Genomic DNA, 15508 nt, shown 5'->3' on the forward strand with positions numbered 1-15508 from the left:
TAAGAAAATTGGGTACAGACTGCATCCTACACTGATCCAAGAAGAGTTTTGCCAAAGGCTGAAACTTTCTATGTGATCCTAAGAAAATAAAAGGTGGCTACCCATGAAGTCGGGCACAAATTACAGTAGAGTGACACTTTAGGGCATTTATACACATGCTCTGGGGGTTAGGGAAGGTGGAGGGAGGCACTTTAATTAGCACAGCTCCAAGACCTGTGCTAATTAAAAGCACCTGGAATGTCAAGTATATCAGTGTCCCTGCACTGAAAAATGGTGGGGCACTTTGAACTATAGCTCGTTGAATGAGCTTATGGCCAGACCAAGGTTTGAGTCTCAGAGCATTGTGCCTTAAAAAGCAGGGGAAATATTAGAGAAAAATTTTAATATTTTTGACCTTTACAAGTTTAGCCTAAGATTAAATTCACAGACACATACCAAATGAAATTTCAACTCCAGTGCAGATAGTCTAATCTGCATCCTGCCATGTGAAGCAAGTGATATATAGCCCTGTAATAAATGTGCTTGCAGCACATTTTTACAGGTCAATTTAAGTCCTTTAAGTTGTGTCAAAATTGCCTGCACAGGATGATCTCTACACTCTTTGACAATGGAGTGCCAAGTGTCTTTTCTTAATAACTAAACTTACAAAAATTTTGCTGTTCTCTTAGGATTTGAACCTTATAAAGGTGATTGGGTACAAGCTGAATATTTTATTAATCCAACAACATGGAGCAGTGAAGCAGTCTCTATAAAGCCACTCAGATACAAGCGAATGGACAAGGTCTGTATTTGCATATTACTTTTCACTTATGACAGAGAAGTAGTTTGTCCCATGCTATGGGAAGAAAAAAGGTTGTTGATGTTGATAAGTCTACTATCATAATATGTATTTTGATAATAAGTCAACATGGCATTTTTTTAAACAGAATATTTGAAAAGGCAGTGTGCTTCAGTTTAAACCGTATGAGGAATTTTGCCATTGCTATTGTTTGCCAAAAATGTGACGAATACTGGGATCATGTTGGTTGTTTGCAGCTCCACTTCAGGTGTTGGCATCTAGAATTACATTTTCTCGATCCAGAACTAACAAATACCATGACTTCTTGGCTCTGGGTTTTATTATATTTGCTTTTATAATTGGAAAACAGATGCTTGAGTACGTGGGCGATCAAGGATTTCATAAAGCGGGGTCCAGGAACAAAAATGATTAGAAGTCTGAGAAACATGATATATGAGAAAAAGATAAATGAACTTGGATTATTAGTTTGAAGAAAAGAAGATTGAGGGGGGATTTAAGAACAGTATTCAAATACTAGAAGGGTGATTGTTCTAGGGATGTAAGCAGTTAAACAATCATTTAACTGATCAGCTCAGTAATAAGCTTACTGGTTGCCATTTAGCCTGAAGTCTGGTGCAGTCCAGGAGGGAAGAGGGTGGGAAAAGGAAACCTTGCAGTGTGCTAGCAGAAACCAGAAGGCAGCAGGGCAGGAAGAAGTAGGGAGGCAGAGGAATGAGGAGAGGGAGAGGAGAAGAGCAGCCTGTACCCAGTGCTGGGAAGATTGGTGTTGCCGTCAGTCGCAGGTAGCAGGAGAAGCCTCCTGTGATCCAGCAGGTAGATTGGGGGCCTGCACCCCCAGGAGTGCTGTGGGGCTCTGCCAGACTCCTCCCAGGAGTGTGGTCAGGTCCCTGATCTACCTGCCAGATCACAGGAGGAGGCTGCTGCCGCCTGGGACTGGCACGGGGCACAGCCTGCACCCAGCTCCGGGAAGACTGGTGCTGCTGGCTGGGGCCAGCAGCAGCAGCAGTGTGTCATCCAGCCGGCAGATCAGGGGCCACATGCACTCCTGTGAGGGCTGTGCTGGACTCCTCCCAGGGGCGCGGGCCGCCAGTCTGCCTGTCAGATCACAGGAGGCTGGTTCTGCCACCTGGGGCCAGCAGCAGCACCAATCTTCCCTGCGCTGGGCGTGGGCTGTGCCCAGTGCCGGTCCCAGGCAGCAGCCTCCTATCATCCAGCAGACAGATCAGGGACTGCACCCCCAGGAGGAGTCCAGCATAGTCCCGCAGCCCTCCCAGGGGTGTGGGCCCCCGGATCTGCCTGCCCGATAACAGGAGGTTGCTGCTGCTGGCAAGTGACAGTTTTGCTTGTCATCACATTGAGGTGCAGTTTCCCAGAAATCCCTGCACTAATCTCCTTGAAACTTGGCAGACCTCCTGCCTGTAGAAGGGACTACCTTCCCTGTAAGTTTCATCTAAATCAGGCTAGAAATGACAAAGTTATAGGCTGTTTCGTGTTTTCCCCAGTGTAGCCTAAGGGCAAAACTGCTTCATTGTTTTGGCTTTTCAACAAAACAGAACAGTACTTTCAAAACTAAACAAAACGCTGTTCTGTCGAAATGGAAGTTGAAGCAAGATGATGCTGTTTCACATAGCCCTACTGATAAAGCCCCTGGCTGCCTGGCCCTCCCTTCCCTACTCCCTCCTGTGCTGCTGCAGTTGGCCCTTGGAAGCTGTGCACCAGTGGCTGCAGCCCCTTGCTGGCTGATGCCCTTTCCTACCACCTGCCCCACTCCAGAGCTCTGCTTTGGCCCCTGGCTGCTTTGGCACCTCACATCCTCAGAGGGTGGGTGTAGCCCCTCCAACATGGCAGAGCAGGGCAGGAGTGCAGGTGCTAGCCTGGGACTCAACACCCTCCTCTTTTCCCCCCAACTTTGCAGATCCCCGGCTGGAGCCTAGCACTGTCGTACTCATCCCCATTCCTGTGCCCAACTGATTAATAGTATAACCTGTTGTAATTACAAAAGGTTAAATAAATATTTATTTAATCAGTATTTACATCCCTATATTGTACAGAGGATGGTTAATTTGTTCTCTGTGGCATCAGAGGAAAGGACAAATGGCAATAGTCTTAAATTGCAGCATGAGAAATTTAGATCGGATATTAATAACTTTCTCACTTTTTTTAAACATTGGAACATGCTACTCAGGGAGGTTGGACATTTTGTTAAATCTGGTTAAACAAACATTTTCCTGGGTTGATGTAGTCAGAAATGGTTCTGCCTTGAGCAAAGGGTTGGACTAGATGTCCTACAATCCTTTCCAGCCCTATTTTTCTATGATTTAAATAGATTATGTTTCCTCAGGACTGAAGAGATGCTGCATTAAGTAGTCCCAAAAAGTGTAAACTCTCATTAATGTAAGCAGTGCCTATTAAGCATCTGCTGTGATATTAACAGCTCCAGGACTAACTCCTCTCATTTGCAAAGTTTCTAATAACACCCCTGTGACGGCTGCATCCCCTTCAATATTTCTAGTGTTAAGTAGGCAGTTAGTTAGCATACAATTAACTAGAGCACAGCCAAGTTACAAAATGTATAGTGGCTCTTATAGGTAAAAGGCTCTTACCTGTTTTTAAGCAATATGCAGATAACTAATGTTTTTAAAGAGTAAGAAATAAGCAACAAATTGGGACTGGCATTGAGTCATGCAGTTAAGCAAATAATGACCTTCTCGTGTGTGTGTGTGTGTGTGTGTGTACACACACAGAGTATGCTCTCTTTTCTTGAAATACTAGTTGAAATATTGGGGTTTCTGTTCTCTTCAGTAATCATTGGGATGCTTATATCATTATGGCATGCATATCATAAAGGTGTAGCACAGCCATGTAATCTTATTTCCCTGTAAGTTAGGCATGTGACATTCAGTATGTGTTTGTATGTGATGGTTACAGGTTCGTATTTCTCATGTTTCCGGAAGAACTGGTGTTGTAGATGATAGCATATTTTTCACTCTGGATTCACTAAGACTTCCTGATGGTTATTCACCGTGTAAAAATGATATGGTCAATGTAGTGATTGTGGAGAGTAACCAGTCATGTTACATTTGGAGAGCACTCTGCATGGCCCCGGCAGACAAGAATGGGTAAGAATACATTTTTCATGTTTGGAGTAAAATCTCCTCTTCCACCTCTTAAACAGGATTAATATAATATATAAGCACACAACTTCTGATGCCTATTTGAAAGAGCCACCTGTAGGTTCTACACAGGCAATTCTGATGACAGCTCATTTTAAGCTGGTTTAGTAGTAATCTGTATTGGCTACAGGCAGAGCTATATTTTGAGTATTTGTTTTTATCTTTGATACTACTAGCAGCTTCCTGCAGCAATATAACTATACAGCTGTTTAATGTCCTCGCTGTTATATCATTTGACATTCTGTACAACCATACATTCACTTGTATTTCTTCCTAGTTTGCTTATAAATTTCCTTAATCTTTGGCTTCCTAATCAAGTCTGTGCAGTAAATTACTATATTTACTGAAATCCAAGATAAGGTTTTTTGGTTTGTTGTTTTTTTTCCTCACAGTCAGCAGAGGAAGGGGAAGAGAGCCTAATCTTGGATTTGAGTACTGGCTTGGGGCCAAAGCCAGCGCTCAGCTGCCCAAGACCCAAATGGCTTGTTTGGCAACTTACTCCCCCACTTCACCTCCCCCTGATGCCTGTGTACCCCCTCTTCCCGCCCTACCATCTGCTCCAACTTCTGTTCCTCCAGCCTGAGTACAGTCAGCTGAGAGACACTGCTGCTTCTGGATGGGATGGGCTGGGGCTCAGGCTGGACTGGGGCTCCTGCTGCTGTTGAGTGCCCCAGAGCTGGAGCAGAGCTGTAGTGCAAAGTAAGTGGGGAGGACAAAAGGGCAGCATTCAGGGATGGTTATTGGGGGAGGAGGCAACAGAGGGCAAGTGTTAGGGGAGGCAGGCATTCAGAAGGACAGGCTCGGGCACGGGGACAAGGGGCAGAGGGCAGGCAGGGAGGGCGAGAGGCAAGGGTCTGACCCTTTGCTCTTTGCTACTGCTCTTCCCACCACAGCTATGGGGGAGACCAATTTAAGATGACCTTCTACTAATTCAATTCATTCTACACATGGAAAATTATGTTCTTTGTAACCTTTTGGCACAAATGCTCTTCCTCAGGCATAGGGAGACTGCAAAGTCTCCCTATGCCTGAAGAAGGATATTTGTGCCTGAAAGCTTTCAAAGAACATTTTTACCAACTATTCAGTTTGTCTAATAAAAGGTATCACATCTGCCCAAAGAACATTGCCTGCCTATGTCCTTAGACAAACATGCCTACAACAAGCAACCCTGGAAAATTATAGTACATTTATAATTTTTCCATTTATTGAATCTGATTATTGGGTGGGTTATCTTAAATTTGAGGTAGTCTTGGATTCAGGTAAATATGGTACTATAACATGATTAAAATATTTCTTTTTCAAAACTTAAAGCAACAACTTATCCCCCCTGCTTCAGTATCTTTCTCAACAAGTTATAGTGTAAGGATGGATTTCTAGCAAATGTCACACTGTTCTAGGAGGCATCTAATGGGGCTGTAGCGGAGTTTGTTTTTAGGTATTAAAGAAAATTGCAGGAAATGTTTATTTCCTATTGCCTTAAATAGCTGCAGAAAAATGCAGTTTTCCTGATAAGGAATTCTAAGGAGGAAATTTCCAAAGAAGAAATGAAAAACACTTGAAAACTTTAAAAAAAAAAAAAAAAATCTATTGTTATTAATTTGGAAGTAGGAACTATTTTAATTATTTCAACTGGAAACAGTCAGAAGGGTGCACGGTGTAGTCACTAACCCAACCAGGAACAACATATGTATTTTAGCTTGGTTTGCCTTGGCTTTGTTTGGTTTTGTTTGTTCCTGGGGAGGAAACTTTTGTGTGTGTGTGTATGTGTTGGTATGGTTCTCTTTCTGCCCCCTCCCCCGCTGTTCTCTTCAAACTACCAGCAACATCCACACTAAAAATGTTATGTAGAGACAATAAGCGAAATGGAATAACAGAAGAGAAATTGATTAGAATTACCCAACCCATGATTTTACTTCACACTTTCTAGTAAAGTTCCTTTTGGTATTCAGATTTTCTTGAAGGAAAAAAAAAAAAAAAAGGTCATCTTGCCTGATGTAGGGCCTGGTCTAACTCCCACTGAAGTCGAAAGGAATCTTTGTATTGACTTTGGTGCAAGTCTGTTTGAAAGCCATTATAAGCTACACCTAGGTTATTGACGCAACTTCCTATCTTGCTGAAGAAAGACTTGTGGGCATTTGACCATTGTGGGGTATGTCCTGTGTCCAATTCCCTCCCCTCTTCTCCTCCCCCCCCCCCATTTCATGCATCTTTCAGGTTTTTTTCAACAACTGTAACTCGGTTATAACTTTATCTTGAGAGGTATGGAATGTTAAGTGATAGTGATTTGGAGCCTCTTCTCAAACCAGTGGTGGAAATGTGTCAATTTTATGGAATTTTAGATAAAGTAATTCTGATATTCTGCTAAATCTACCCTTCTATCTTTGCTTCAACACAAGTGTAATTCTTATTGCTTACAGACTATCTCCCTCTAATGAAATAAATGTGGATGAGCCATACAAAAATATAATGAGAGACAAAGGAGGATTGGAGGTCACAAAAATGACTAATTTTGGAATGCTTAAGCTAGGGGAGAATAAGAACTTAATCATCTGGATAGAGTAAGCCTTTCAATTATTTTTACATGAGTTTTGCCTTTTGAATTTGCTATCTCTTTTCTTCATCATTTTTTGCATCATTTTAGACTTTCTGAATTTTTTACCCTTATACATATAACAAATACAGAAGTGACATTCCTATCAATTTTCCAAACCAAATTTATTCAGTCATTGGTGACTTCTCAGTGTTCATCTTAATCTATTCACTTTATGAAATTAATCCTTAGTCCACATTTCACTAAACCAGTTTTCTCTTCAAAAGATGCTTTGCAAGTGGTATTTTCAGATCCTCGGATAAAAAGCCAGCTCCTAACCCAATCTACTCCTAAAATACTCTGTGGCATAAGCAAGCAGTGCTACTCATTTTTATGTATGGATAAACTGCATAGAAATTAACCAACTTGTTTAAAGTCTTATGGCAAATAAACCATTCTTTCATGTTGAAGTAATCTCTAAAATGTAGTTAGTCTTAAACCTTTTTTGTTTTGTATTTCTCTAACAGATCTGTTACAAAACAACAGCATCTTGGTTGTGTGCAGCTTTTTCTGCTACAAATATAGCATCTGTGCAGATCTAAGAGGTTCCATCCCCCACCCCAGCCCTGCCAGTATGCCACAGTGCTCTGTGCTCCGAAGGGGTGGGAGAGTAAACGACAGGTGGAATCCCTGCCAGCCCACCCAGCCAGTGAGTTGTTGAAAGAAGCCCTGCAGGAACCGGGGACTGGGCAGCTCTGCCTGTCTTGCCACTGGCTGCAAGGGAGGTGGGGCTTCCTGTGAGCCAGGAACATTAAAGGGCTTCTCATGTCCCGAAGTTATAAGTGCTTTGAGCTTCTGGTGCCTGCAAGCCAGGAACATTAAAGTTTCCAGCCTACAGGCAGCCTAAGACTGGAGACCACTGCATGGGCGGTCTCTAGTCTTAGGTTGCCTAGGAGTTGGAACTTTAAAGAACTGCTGGTGCTGGACCATCAGCAGCCTTGTAAAATGCCTGGTTTACAGGCCATCCCAAACCAGAGACAGCCTGCCACTGCATTAGACTCTAGTTTCATCCAGCAACAGCTGAACTGACAGGTCTATCACTGAGCTTGTCCTGTTTACAGCTCCTCTGGAGTCAGGAAGAGCCAAGAAGCAACTCCATATTGGCCTCTGGCTGTAAATTGAGCTTTTTGTCTCATTCTGTTCAGGGGCTATGTACTTGTGGTCATGCATGTTGCAATATGTTCTGTAAAGCAACCTACCCATAGCTTAACAAAAATAACATCCACCAGAGCCCTATGTATCCCAGCAATTTGCTACCTTTCGTTATAGGGAGACGCCCTAATCACTGACCAATGGTTAAGATGTACCAGAATGTTACCCAGAGGTCCCACTTACTCATTTAGGGTATCTGTGAGGTTCTAACATGATTCTTAACAGGTATATGATTAGATCCTTTCAAGGGTGCCACAGGGTGCAAGGAGATAAGCACTTGTTCTTTCCCTACCCAGCCCCTATGCAAGAGGGTAAATGCAGGTTTTTCTCTGTGTGGCTCTAGAGAAAGCAAGTAAACATACCTTGTCCCTGCTAGCCCCTGTGTGAAGAGCTAAATGCAGGCTTGCCAGTGCCCAGCTCCAGTGCAAGGAGATAAGATCATGATCATCCCTGCCTTTTAATGTGCTATGAACCAAGTACCTTTTCCTCAATTCCTGGCACAGGGATGGAGCTAGAGGGAAGTGCTAAACTAAAATAAATTAGTTATTGAAATAAGGTGCTGCTCAATTCACAAGAGCTGTGGAGCAGAGGTGGGCAAAATATGACCCCCAGGCTGGATCCAGCCCACCAGATAATTGTATCCAGCCTAGCCTGTAGCTGTCCCTGCTGTGCTCTGCTTGGGGCCAAGTCCTGCCCATTCCTGCCAGAGCAGCAGGATGCACTTCCACCCTTGGTGACAGGAGGACCCCAGCCCTGGCCTCAGCCAGTTTGCATAGCTTCCAGGCAGGACTACTGCTGCTGCCACAGCTGCAGCCTCCTAGGGAACTACTTGGCTCCCCTGGCCTCCAGCAGCTCTTCCTGTCACTGTTGTAGCAATCTGGGCAGCAAGTATGGAAGCAGCAGCAGGCAGGGGGAAGCTGTAGCTAGACAGAAGCTTGGAGCTCAGGACCAGGACCTGAGTTCCAGTGGGAGTCCAGAGCATGGGGCCTGCTCTGGGCAGGGCAGCAAGAGGATGACGCCCAGGTCAGCAGGAGCATGGGACTCAGGCTGGCCTGGTTTCATTGCACGGGGCTCCCCGCAGCTCACTTGCAGGTCCCAGGACTTGTGCATTGCCAGGGGGAACCCTGCATTGCCAGCTTCCATCACTGGTGGCCATCCCTGCCACTGCACAATGCCTGGGACTCTGCTGGGTGGCGGTAAGGACCCCAACATGATGGAGCCAGGTTGGCTTTGCCCCATTCTCTGCCACCCCGGCTGAGTCCTGGGAGCTGCACACAGCAGCTGGAAGCAGGGTCAGGCCTCTGGCTACATTGCATGGGGCTTCCTCCCCCCACTGCCAGTGGCATGCAGCTCTGGCTGAGTCCTGGGAGCTGAACATGAGCTGTGGAGAACCCTGTGTGATGAAGCCAAGCCAGTCTGGCCTTGCACCCTGCCACCATGTGCAGCTCCCAGGACTCAGCCAGAGCCATGTGCCACTAGAGGACTCTGCCTGCTGCTGGCCATAAGTGCCCTGAGGGTCTCCCACCTGTTGATGCTGCCAGCAGCAGGGACGAAGTGCAAAGGGGGAAGGGGGTGTGCAGGAGGGGCTCCTACACACGCACCTCATCATACCCCCACACTCCTCCACAAACCCTGTGCCTACCCATGCCCTCCCCCACACTTCCCACAAATGCCACATACACCCACACACACACCCATACCCCTTCCCAAAAGGAGTACTTCCTTTTTTGGGGGGGGGGCTCCAAGATGGTAACACCCCCCCCCCCCCCCCCCCCCCCCCCCCGTACCCAGGAGTACTTCCAGGGCAAGGAGAGGTTTTTCCAGTGACAAAGGTCAGGGGCTTGGGGCAGGACTTCTGGTCCCAACATAGCAACCAGGAGTGGGGAAACCTGTCACAGGGTGGGGCTACCCTTGCAGTCCTCAACAGCTTACCAGAACTCATCGTTTGGCCTTCCAGCTGACATAATTGCCCGCTCCTACTATAGAGGGAGGCCAGGAGCCTACAAAGATTGAGAGCCACTTCCCTGAATCCTCAGGAGTTTAAAATACCCAAAAAAGTTTTTCAGTGAAGTTTGTATCTATTGAGGGTAGGGCATCAAAATGTAACTGAAGCTGACCCAGCATTAATTGGTGTGTTCTATATTGCAAGTAAAGTTGTTTTTCTTGTAAATGTTATTTTATAATAAAGTCCATACTTAACTGTTAACTACTTCTAGGAATAAAGGAAATGAGCCACACTCCTTAATCAGTTGCAGATTAGCTGGCTGGGTAAAAGAAAAGCAGTTTAGCTTTCCAGTGCCTGAAAAAGACCAGAAGAATTCGCCATCTTCCTCATCCCTTCCTGTAAAACAAGAGAGCCTCTCAAAAGGAGTCATTAAGTTACTTGATGAAAGCAGCAAAATGGTTTGGCAGTCATTGAATAACACACCAGCTACCTGGAACGGAGTCCTGAAAGGTACTTGTGAGAGGATAGTGTAAATAAATGCAGCTTCCAACTTCTTAAATATTGGAATGTTTCAAGTGGGCCTCATTGTTCCACTTCACAGCAGTACAGCTTACTGTCATTTATTTACTACAGAAGAAACTAATCCCGAGGATCCAAATTTAGCAAGACAGAATGAAAACTGTGTTGGAGAAAAAGAAAACCCATGCAACAGAGAAAATGGACAAAGAGAAAGTGTGAAAGAACCACCAGTACTTGAGGTTGAAGCTAGTGAGGAAATCTCCATACCACCAGGTGGAAAGACTTCCATTGTGATCATGTGTACTGCAATGTAGGTGTGTTTTTTCTTTATTTTAGCTGCTGTGAATCATGAGTGCATGTTTTAAAAAGTGGCCAGTTGTCCCAATATTGACATCAGCTTCTCAGGCATAAATCATTGACTGCAAGAGAAGTAGCATGAGAATATGTGAAAGCTAAATTGAACTAATCTCTTCCTAATTTGTGACACAGAAACCTCATATTTTAATTAAGTTGCCTGCATTTTAACATCTAAATCTGATTGCTGTTTAAAAATCAATGGAGAAAATAAATATAGGAGTAATAAAAGCATGAGGTATAGCCATTGCTCATCACATTGCCCCTGAAAGCTGTCCCCAGCAGGGCCCCACAAAATGACTGCCGTGAAGTACAGGCTAGCTACAGCAGCACAGTGGTCTTCAAAAGCTAACATATCTTGCCAAGAAGTAAGGCAAGCTTAAAGTTTTAACAGTGGCTTTTGCTTTGATGATGCAGTACCAGGTTGTGAAGTTGGAAACGTGTGAAGAGAGCTTGACATGGGGCCAGTTCAGTGCAGAAAATAAGTAGGGAATGAAATAAATAGATGCTTCAGGGTAAGAGCTGTGAAGAGCGTGCACCCTCAAATTTTTCTTTGGAGGAATTTGTGCTCTTTTTTCCTCTGCTACTGTCTCCCCTGTCTACTGAAAGGAAATCATACATTTGAGAGACGAAAAGATGAGGCCAAGCCTGTTCCACTCTCTTTCTGCAAGTTATTCAAAATGTATGATGAATACTTGTCATCCAGTGAAGTGTTCACTGTTCATCATATTTTAAGGAGGAAAAAAACCTCTAAAAATATATCACTAATTAACAAAGAAGACTTCAATGTATAGCAGTAACTAATGAGAACAAAATATCCACTGCTGTAGGTTAAGAGAGATACTCATCCAGAATGCCAGTCAGCAGTACAGGGGCTAAATGCTGGAAATGCATTTTGCTAAATGTGGAAATGTGTTTTTTCTTACTTGTAGGAACAGTAGAGTTTTCTGAGACTATGGTGGGAACAAAATTTTCAGAGAAATTTCACAAAGTGGAACAACATTTTAAATTTTGACATACAGACTTTGGAGTTTATTTGGAATTTAGTACTGTATTTTCATCTACCACAGACACCTTTTTTCCAAAAATAAGTTGTTGCCATTTGGGGTGCATGTGTTAAGTGAGGAAATACAGCCACCAAGCCCTGGGATACCCTCAAGTTCGAGCTGCTGCCAGAGCAGATGCTCCTGCTGAGTTAGTGACAGTAGAAACTTCTGCTGCAGATGATGCTACTGACTTGGCAACAGCATCTGGAGTAGGAGATTGAATGCTCTTTAGCAGACAGGAGACATAGCCACTTATAAGTTTATCAAGGGAGGACAACAGAGAATTGGAGATGTGCTATTTACCAGGGCACCCCTTAGAATAATGGGTACAAACTAGTGGAGAGTAGATTCAGGTTAGACATTAGGAAGAAATTTTTCAAAGTAAAGGTGGCCAGAATCTGGAGCAGGCTGCCAGGAGAGGTGGTGCTATCACCTAGCTTGGCAGTCGTGAAGAAGAGGCACCTGGCTGGGGTCATCTGACCTCAGTCCTTTTTCCTGCCTGGGGCAGGGGTTTGGAGACTGAGCCTTCGTTGTCCCTTCCAACTCTACAATCTATGAAATGGGGAAAGGGATAGTACACCCAGCTGCAGCATGGCTGCAAGTTCCAACTGGTAGGGCACTGCATTGAGGCTGGGCTGCTTTCAACTGGGCCTCCACTGCAGTCCAAGGGTGAGAGGGGGAGCAGGAAGAAGCAGCAGCATGGACACAGTATGCCGATACCTGGTCCTGGTGCAGTTCTCCATGAGCTGGAAGCTGCTCTACAACTTAGGAGTTGGGGATGAGGAAAGTAGTGGCAGCATGGATGCAGCTCCCGGTTGTCTGGAATGTGCATGGGGAAAGTTCCCCTGCTGCTGAGGTGCCACTGGAGTCAGGTTGTTCCATTTAAAGGTCACCATCCCCTGAGCCAGACTATTAAGAGCAGCCACAGGTTGTCCCTTGCTACCTTCCACCCCCACTGTGGCTACTTGTGTTTTCAGTAATAGCAAAAAAAATCTTTACGTCATTCTGCTTTTGGAAAACTGGCAGAGTCTTATTTAGGGGCATGTTGTATGCAAGTAAATGCAAGGCGTTAAAAAGGGGTTCATTTTTGGAGGGGGAAGGAAAGGGAGTGTTAGGTGAACTCCAGTGAAGCACTTCCAAAGTTTATATGTGAAAAACTTCATTTAAATCAGCTACTGTTTCACTTTCTAGTAGTGTCATTAAAAGAAAAAAACTTGGTGTCTTTCAACAAAATTGTATTAGCTGAATAAAATGGTAAATCTGCTTATTTTTGATTCCTTAAAGAAACCCTGGGCACTGCAAAGAACTCCTGTTGCTTTGTTTTTCTGATTTTATTATTGGACGTTATCTTGAAGTGACTGTAATAAATGAAGAAGAACTACTAATAGCTGCCACTCGACCATTCTCTTCAAGAAAGCATAACATTACTACAGAGCCTCAAAACATAAAGACAACCGTGGTTATAGCAGAACGTAACAGAAGGTACTGTGGAATAAGTCACAAAAATCAATTTGACTTCATGTTTGCTAGAAGGACTTACCTTTTTATATGATGCAAGCAAAGTATATTTGTAACTAATGCTAGGACAGATTTTATGTACTGAACTAGCTTATCCATAGTGTTAATTGCTGTTATTTTGTAAATTGAAATAGACTGGGTTTATTTTTAAAGTTGTATTGGTAGAAATTTTTCTAGGAGGCTGATCTCAACCCTTTAGCTACATCTGTTTGTCAAAGGTACACAAGCTGTTTTTGTACATGAATGGCAAAGATGGTAGAATTGAAGCTGTTATCACAATGCACTTCCAATTGGGGTTGCATAATCAAAGGGTGGAAACCAAACATACTATTTGAAATATTTAGGACCTAGAAATATTTAAAGAACATAGTGCTTCAGCTGAAGGACATACATGTGGCCCCTGTCCTTTTTCCGCCCCCCCCCCACCCCCCAGCTGGAGCACTTCAAAACCACTACCTACCATAGCAAGCTCTTCAGCCTTGGGGTGCAACAAGAAGATTTGATCACCTCCTGATTCGTCGTCGTCTTGCCCATCCCTCCACGGGAGCAGAGCCACCTTAGTGGTAGAGTACAGGCAGTAGTGGCACCCCAACAGGCAGGGAGCACCAGGAGTGCTGGAAGCAACAGTGTCTGGTGTCCTGAGTGCTGGAGCCTCAAGGAGCACTCCAGGTGCCAAGAGCCCCATTGCAGGGAGCAGTAGCCAGGCCATTGGGAGAAGGTGAGGCTTACATAGAGTATACTGGGCTTTGGGATGCTGGAGGACTGACGATCCATACAGACATGCAGTAGAACAAAAGGGTCCAAAATATGACCTGTCCCATGTAGGTGCCATTTTGTCACACTTAATAACTATGAGACTATAAAATCTCACTGCATATCTGTATAATACCTCTTTGAAGTATTTCAGAGCCCTTTGAAATGTTTCAGAAGTTATTTCTGTCTACACTCTAGGATTATATTTTAGCAGGATTGAAACCCAGGGAGCCCTTTGACAGAATTACTGTGGAGGTTGGGGTGAAGGGGATAGGTTTGTCTTTTGCACATTTTTGACACGTGTCTTCATGAATATTAATGAGAATGTGAATGAAATGAAATAAAAGAAAATGAATGTAAGCCAGTTAGTGAATCTGAAAAGTATGAGAAAATACCAAAAAAATTAAATATTTGAGTTTTTATTTTAGAAACTGTAGAAGACGGCTTCCAAGCTTCCTTCCACATTATCCTATACCAAGTAGTTTAAGACAGTGTGTGGAACAGAAATTGGACATACTGCTTTTTCAACCCCTTCTTGCGGAGGTATGCACGTACAAATATATGTTAGTAAAACACCATTTTCCAGCCCTCTGTAAATGGCAGCTTGCGCTCAAATAGTAGTTCCTATGCAACTATTGTTACAATAGTTACAGACCACCAAACACTACATGTATTTTAATATTATAAAAGCCTTAGTCTGTCTGTCTGTCACGCTTTATTCATGCTGTAATTGGCTGACTGAAACAGCCAGTCAGAGTGCAAATACAGCATTGGGACAAGAGGTGGCAGCATAGCAGAGCACTGCCATGATGGGGGGCGCACAGAGCAGTGGGGTGTGGCCAGCTCTGCTGGCCTCGCTTCCCGCCCCCGCCCTGCTACCTGGAGGTGGCAGATGGAACTGGGGGGCGGGGGTTGTAAGGACAGTGCTGGCCTCACCGCCTCCCACTCTGCTCCCTGCAGGTGGTGACAATGGAGTGGGGAGGGGGGGGTGAGGCCACCAGAGCTGCCCTTGCTCCTTGGAGGTGGTGGCAGCAGCGCAGTGGGGTCAAGATGCTAACAGGGAGGCAAAGCCACCAGTGCTGGCCACTGCCCGCCCCTCCCCCCTTCCATCATTGTTGCCTGCACAGCTGAAGTGGTGGTGGTGGTGGTGGGGTGAGGAGTTGGCCCAATGTGGGGAGGAAGGGGGGAGAGAAGCTGGCTCACTGCTGTGGTGGGGGAGGAGCAGTGGGCCCAGGCCAACATGGCAGCATAGACGGGAGGGGAGAAGTGGGCCTTCTCCCCTGCTCAGAACTGGGTCCACTCCTCCCCCACTCTTCCCATCCCCCCCACTCCTCCCATCCCCCCCCACTCCAGTGGGTCAGCTTTTTCCCATCCTTGGGTCCCCAACACTCTGCATCAGGCCCACTGCTCCCCTCCCCCTGCCGCTGTGGGCCCAGACCCCAAGCAGCAGGAGGGAAAGGGGAAATGGACCCGGATGTGTGGGGCACAGGGCTCTGTTCCCCCCCCACCCCCATCATTCTTAACCAGCATTTAGCTAGTTTACAGTATAAGAGGCTGAACCTAGCCAAAGCACCCTTAACTTAAATGGAAATCAGTGTCTTGTAGAACCCACACAACTGAACAAAGGAAGCTAAAAGAGATGAAAAGTGAATGAAAATT

The 15508-nt window shown here is 45.0% G+C and overlaps 1 protein-coding gene across 1 annotated transcript in view; it reads left to right on the forward strand.

The window, feature by feature from the left end:
- The window catches only part of MOV10L1 (Mov10 like RNA helicase 1), a 71033-nt gene that overhangs the window by 16046 nt on the left and 39479 nt on the right, over window positions 1-15508 (forward strand). Inside the window, exons 3-9 of the mRNA XM_090042131.1 lie at window positions 669-781; window positions 3728-3918; window positions 6390-6530; window positions 9931-10169; window positions 10293-10488; window positions 12863-13060; window positions 14278-14392. Of these exons, the coding sequence (XP_089898257.1) occupies window positions 669-781; window positions 3728-3918; window positions 6390-6530; window positions 9931-10169; window positions 10293-10488; window positions 12863-13060; window positions 14278-14392 (1193 nt within the window). The remainder of the gene's footprint in view (window positions 1-668; window positions 782-3727; window positions 3919-6389; window positions 6531-9930; window positions 10170-10292; window positions 10489-12862; window positions 13061-14277; window positions 14393-15508) is intronic.

The sequence above is a fragment of the Crocodylus siamensis genome, chromosome 4, assembly GCF_052110815.1.
Source record: "Crocodylus siamensis isolate JL-2025a chromosome 4, ASM5211081v1, whole genome shotgun sequence".
NCBI lineage: Eukaryota > Metazoa > Chordata > Crocodylia > Crocodylidae > Crocodylus > Crocodylus siamensis.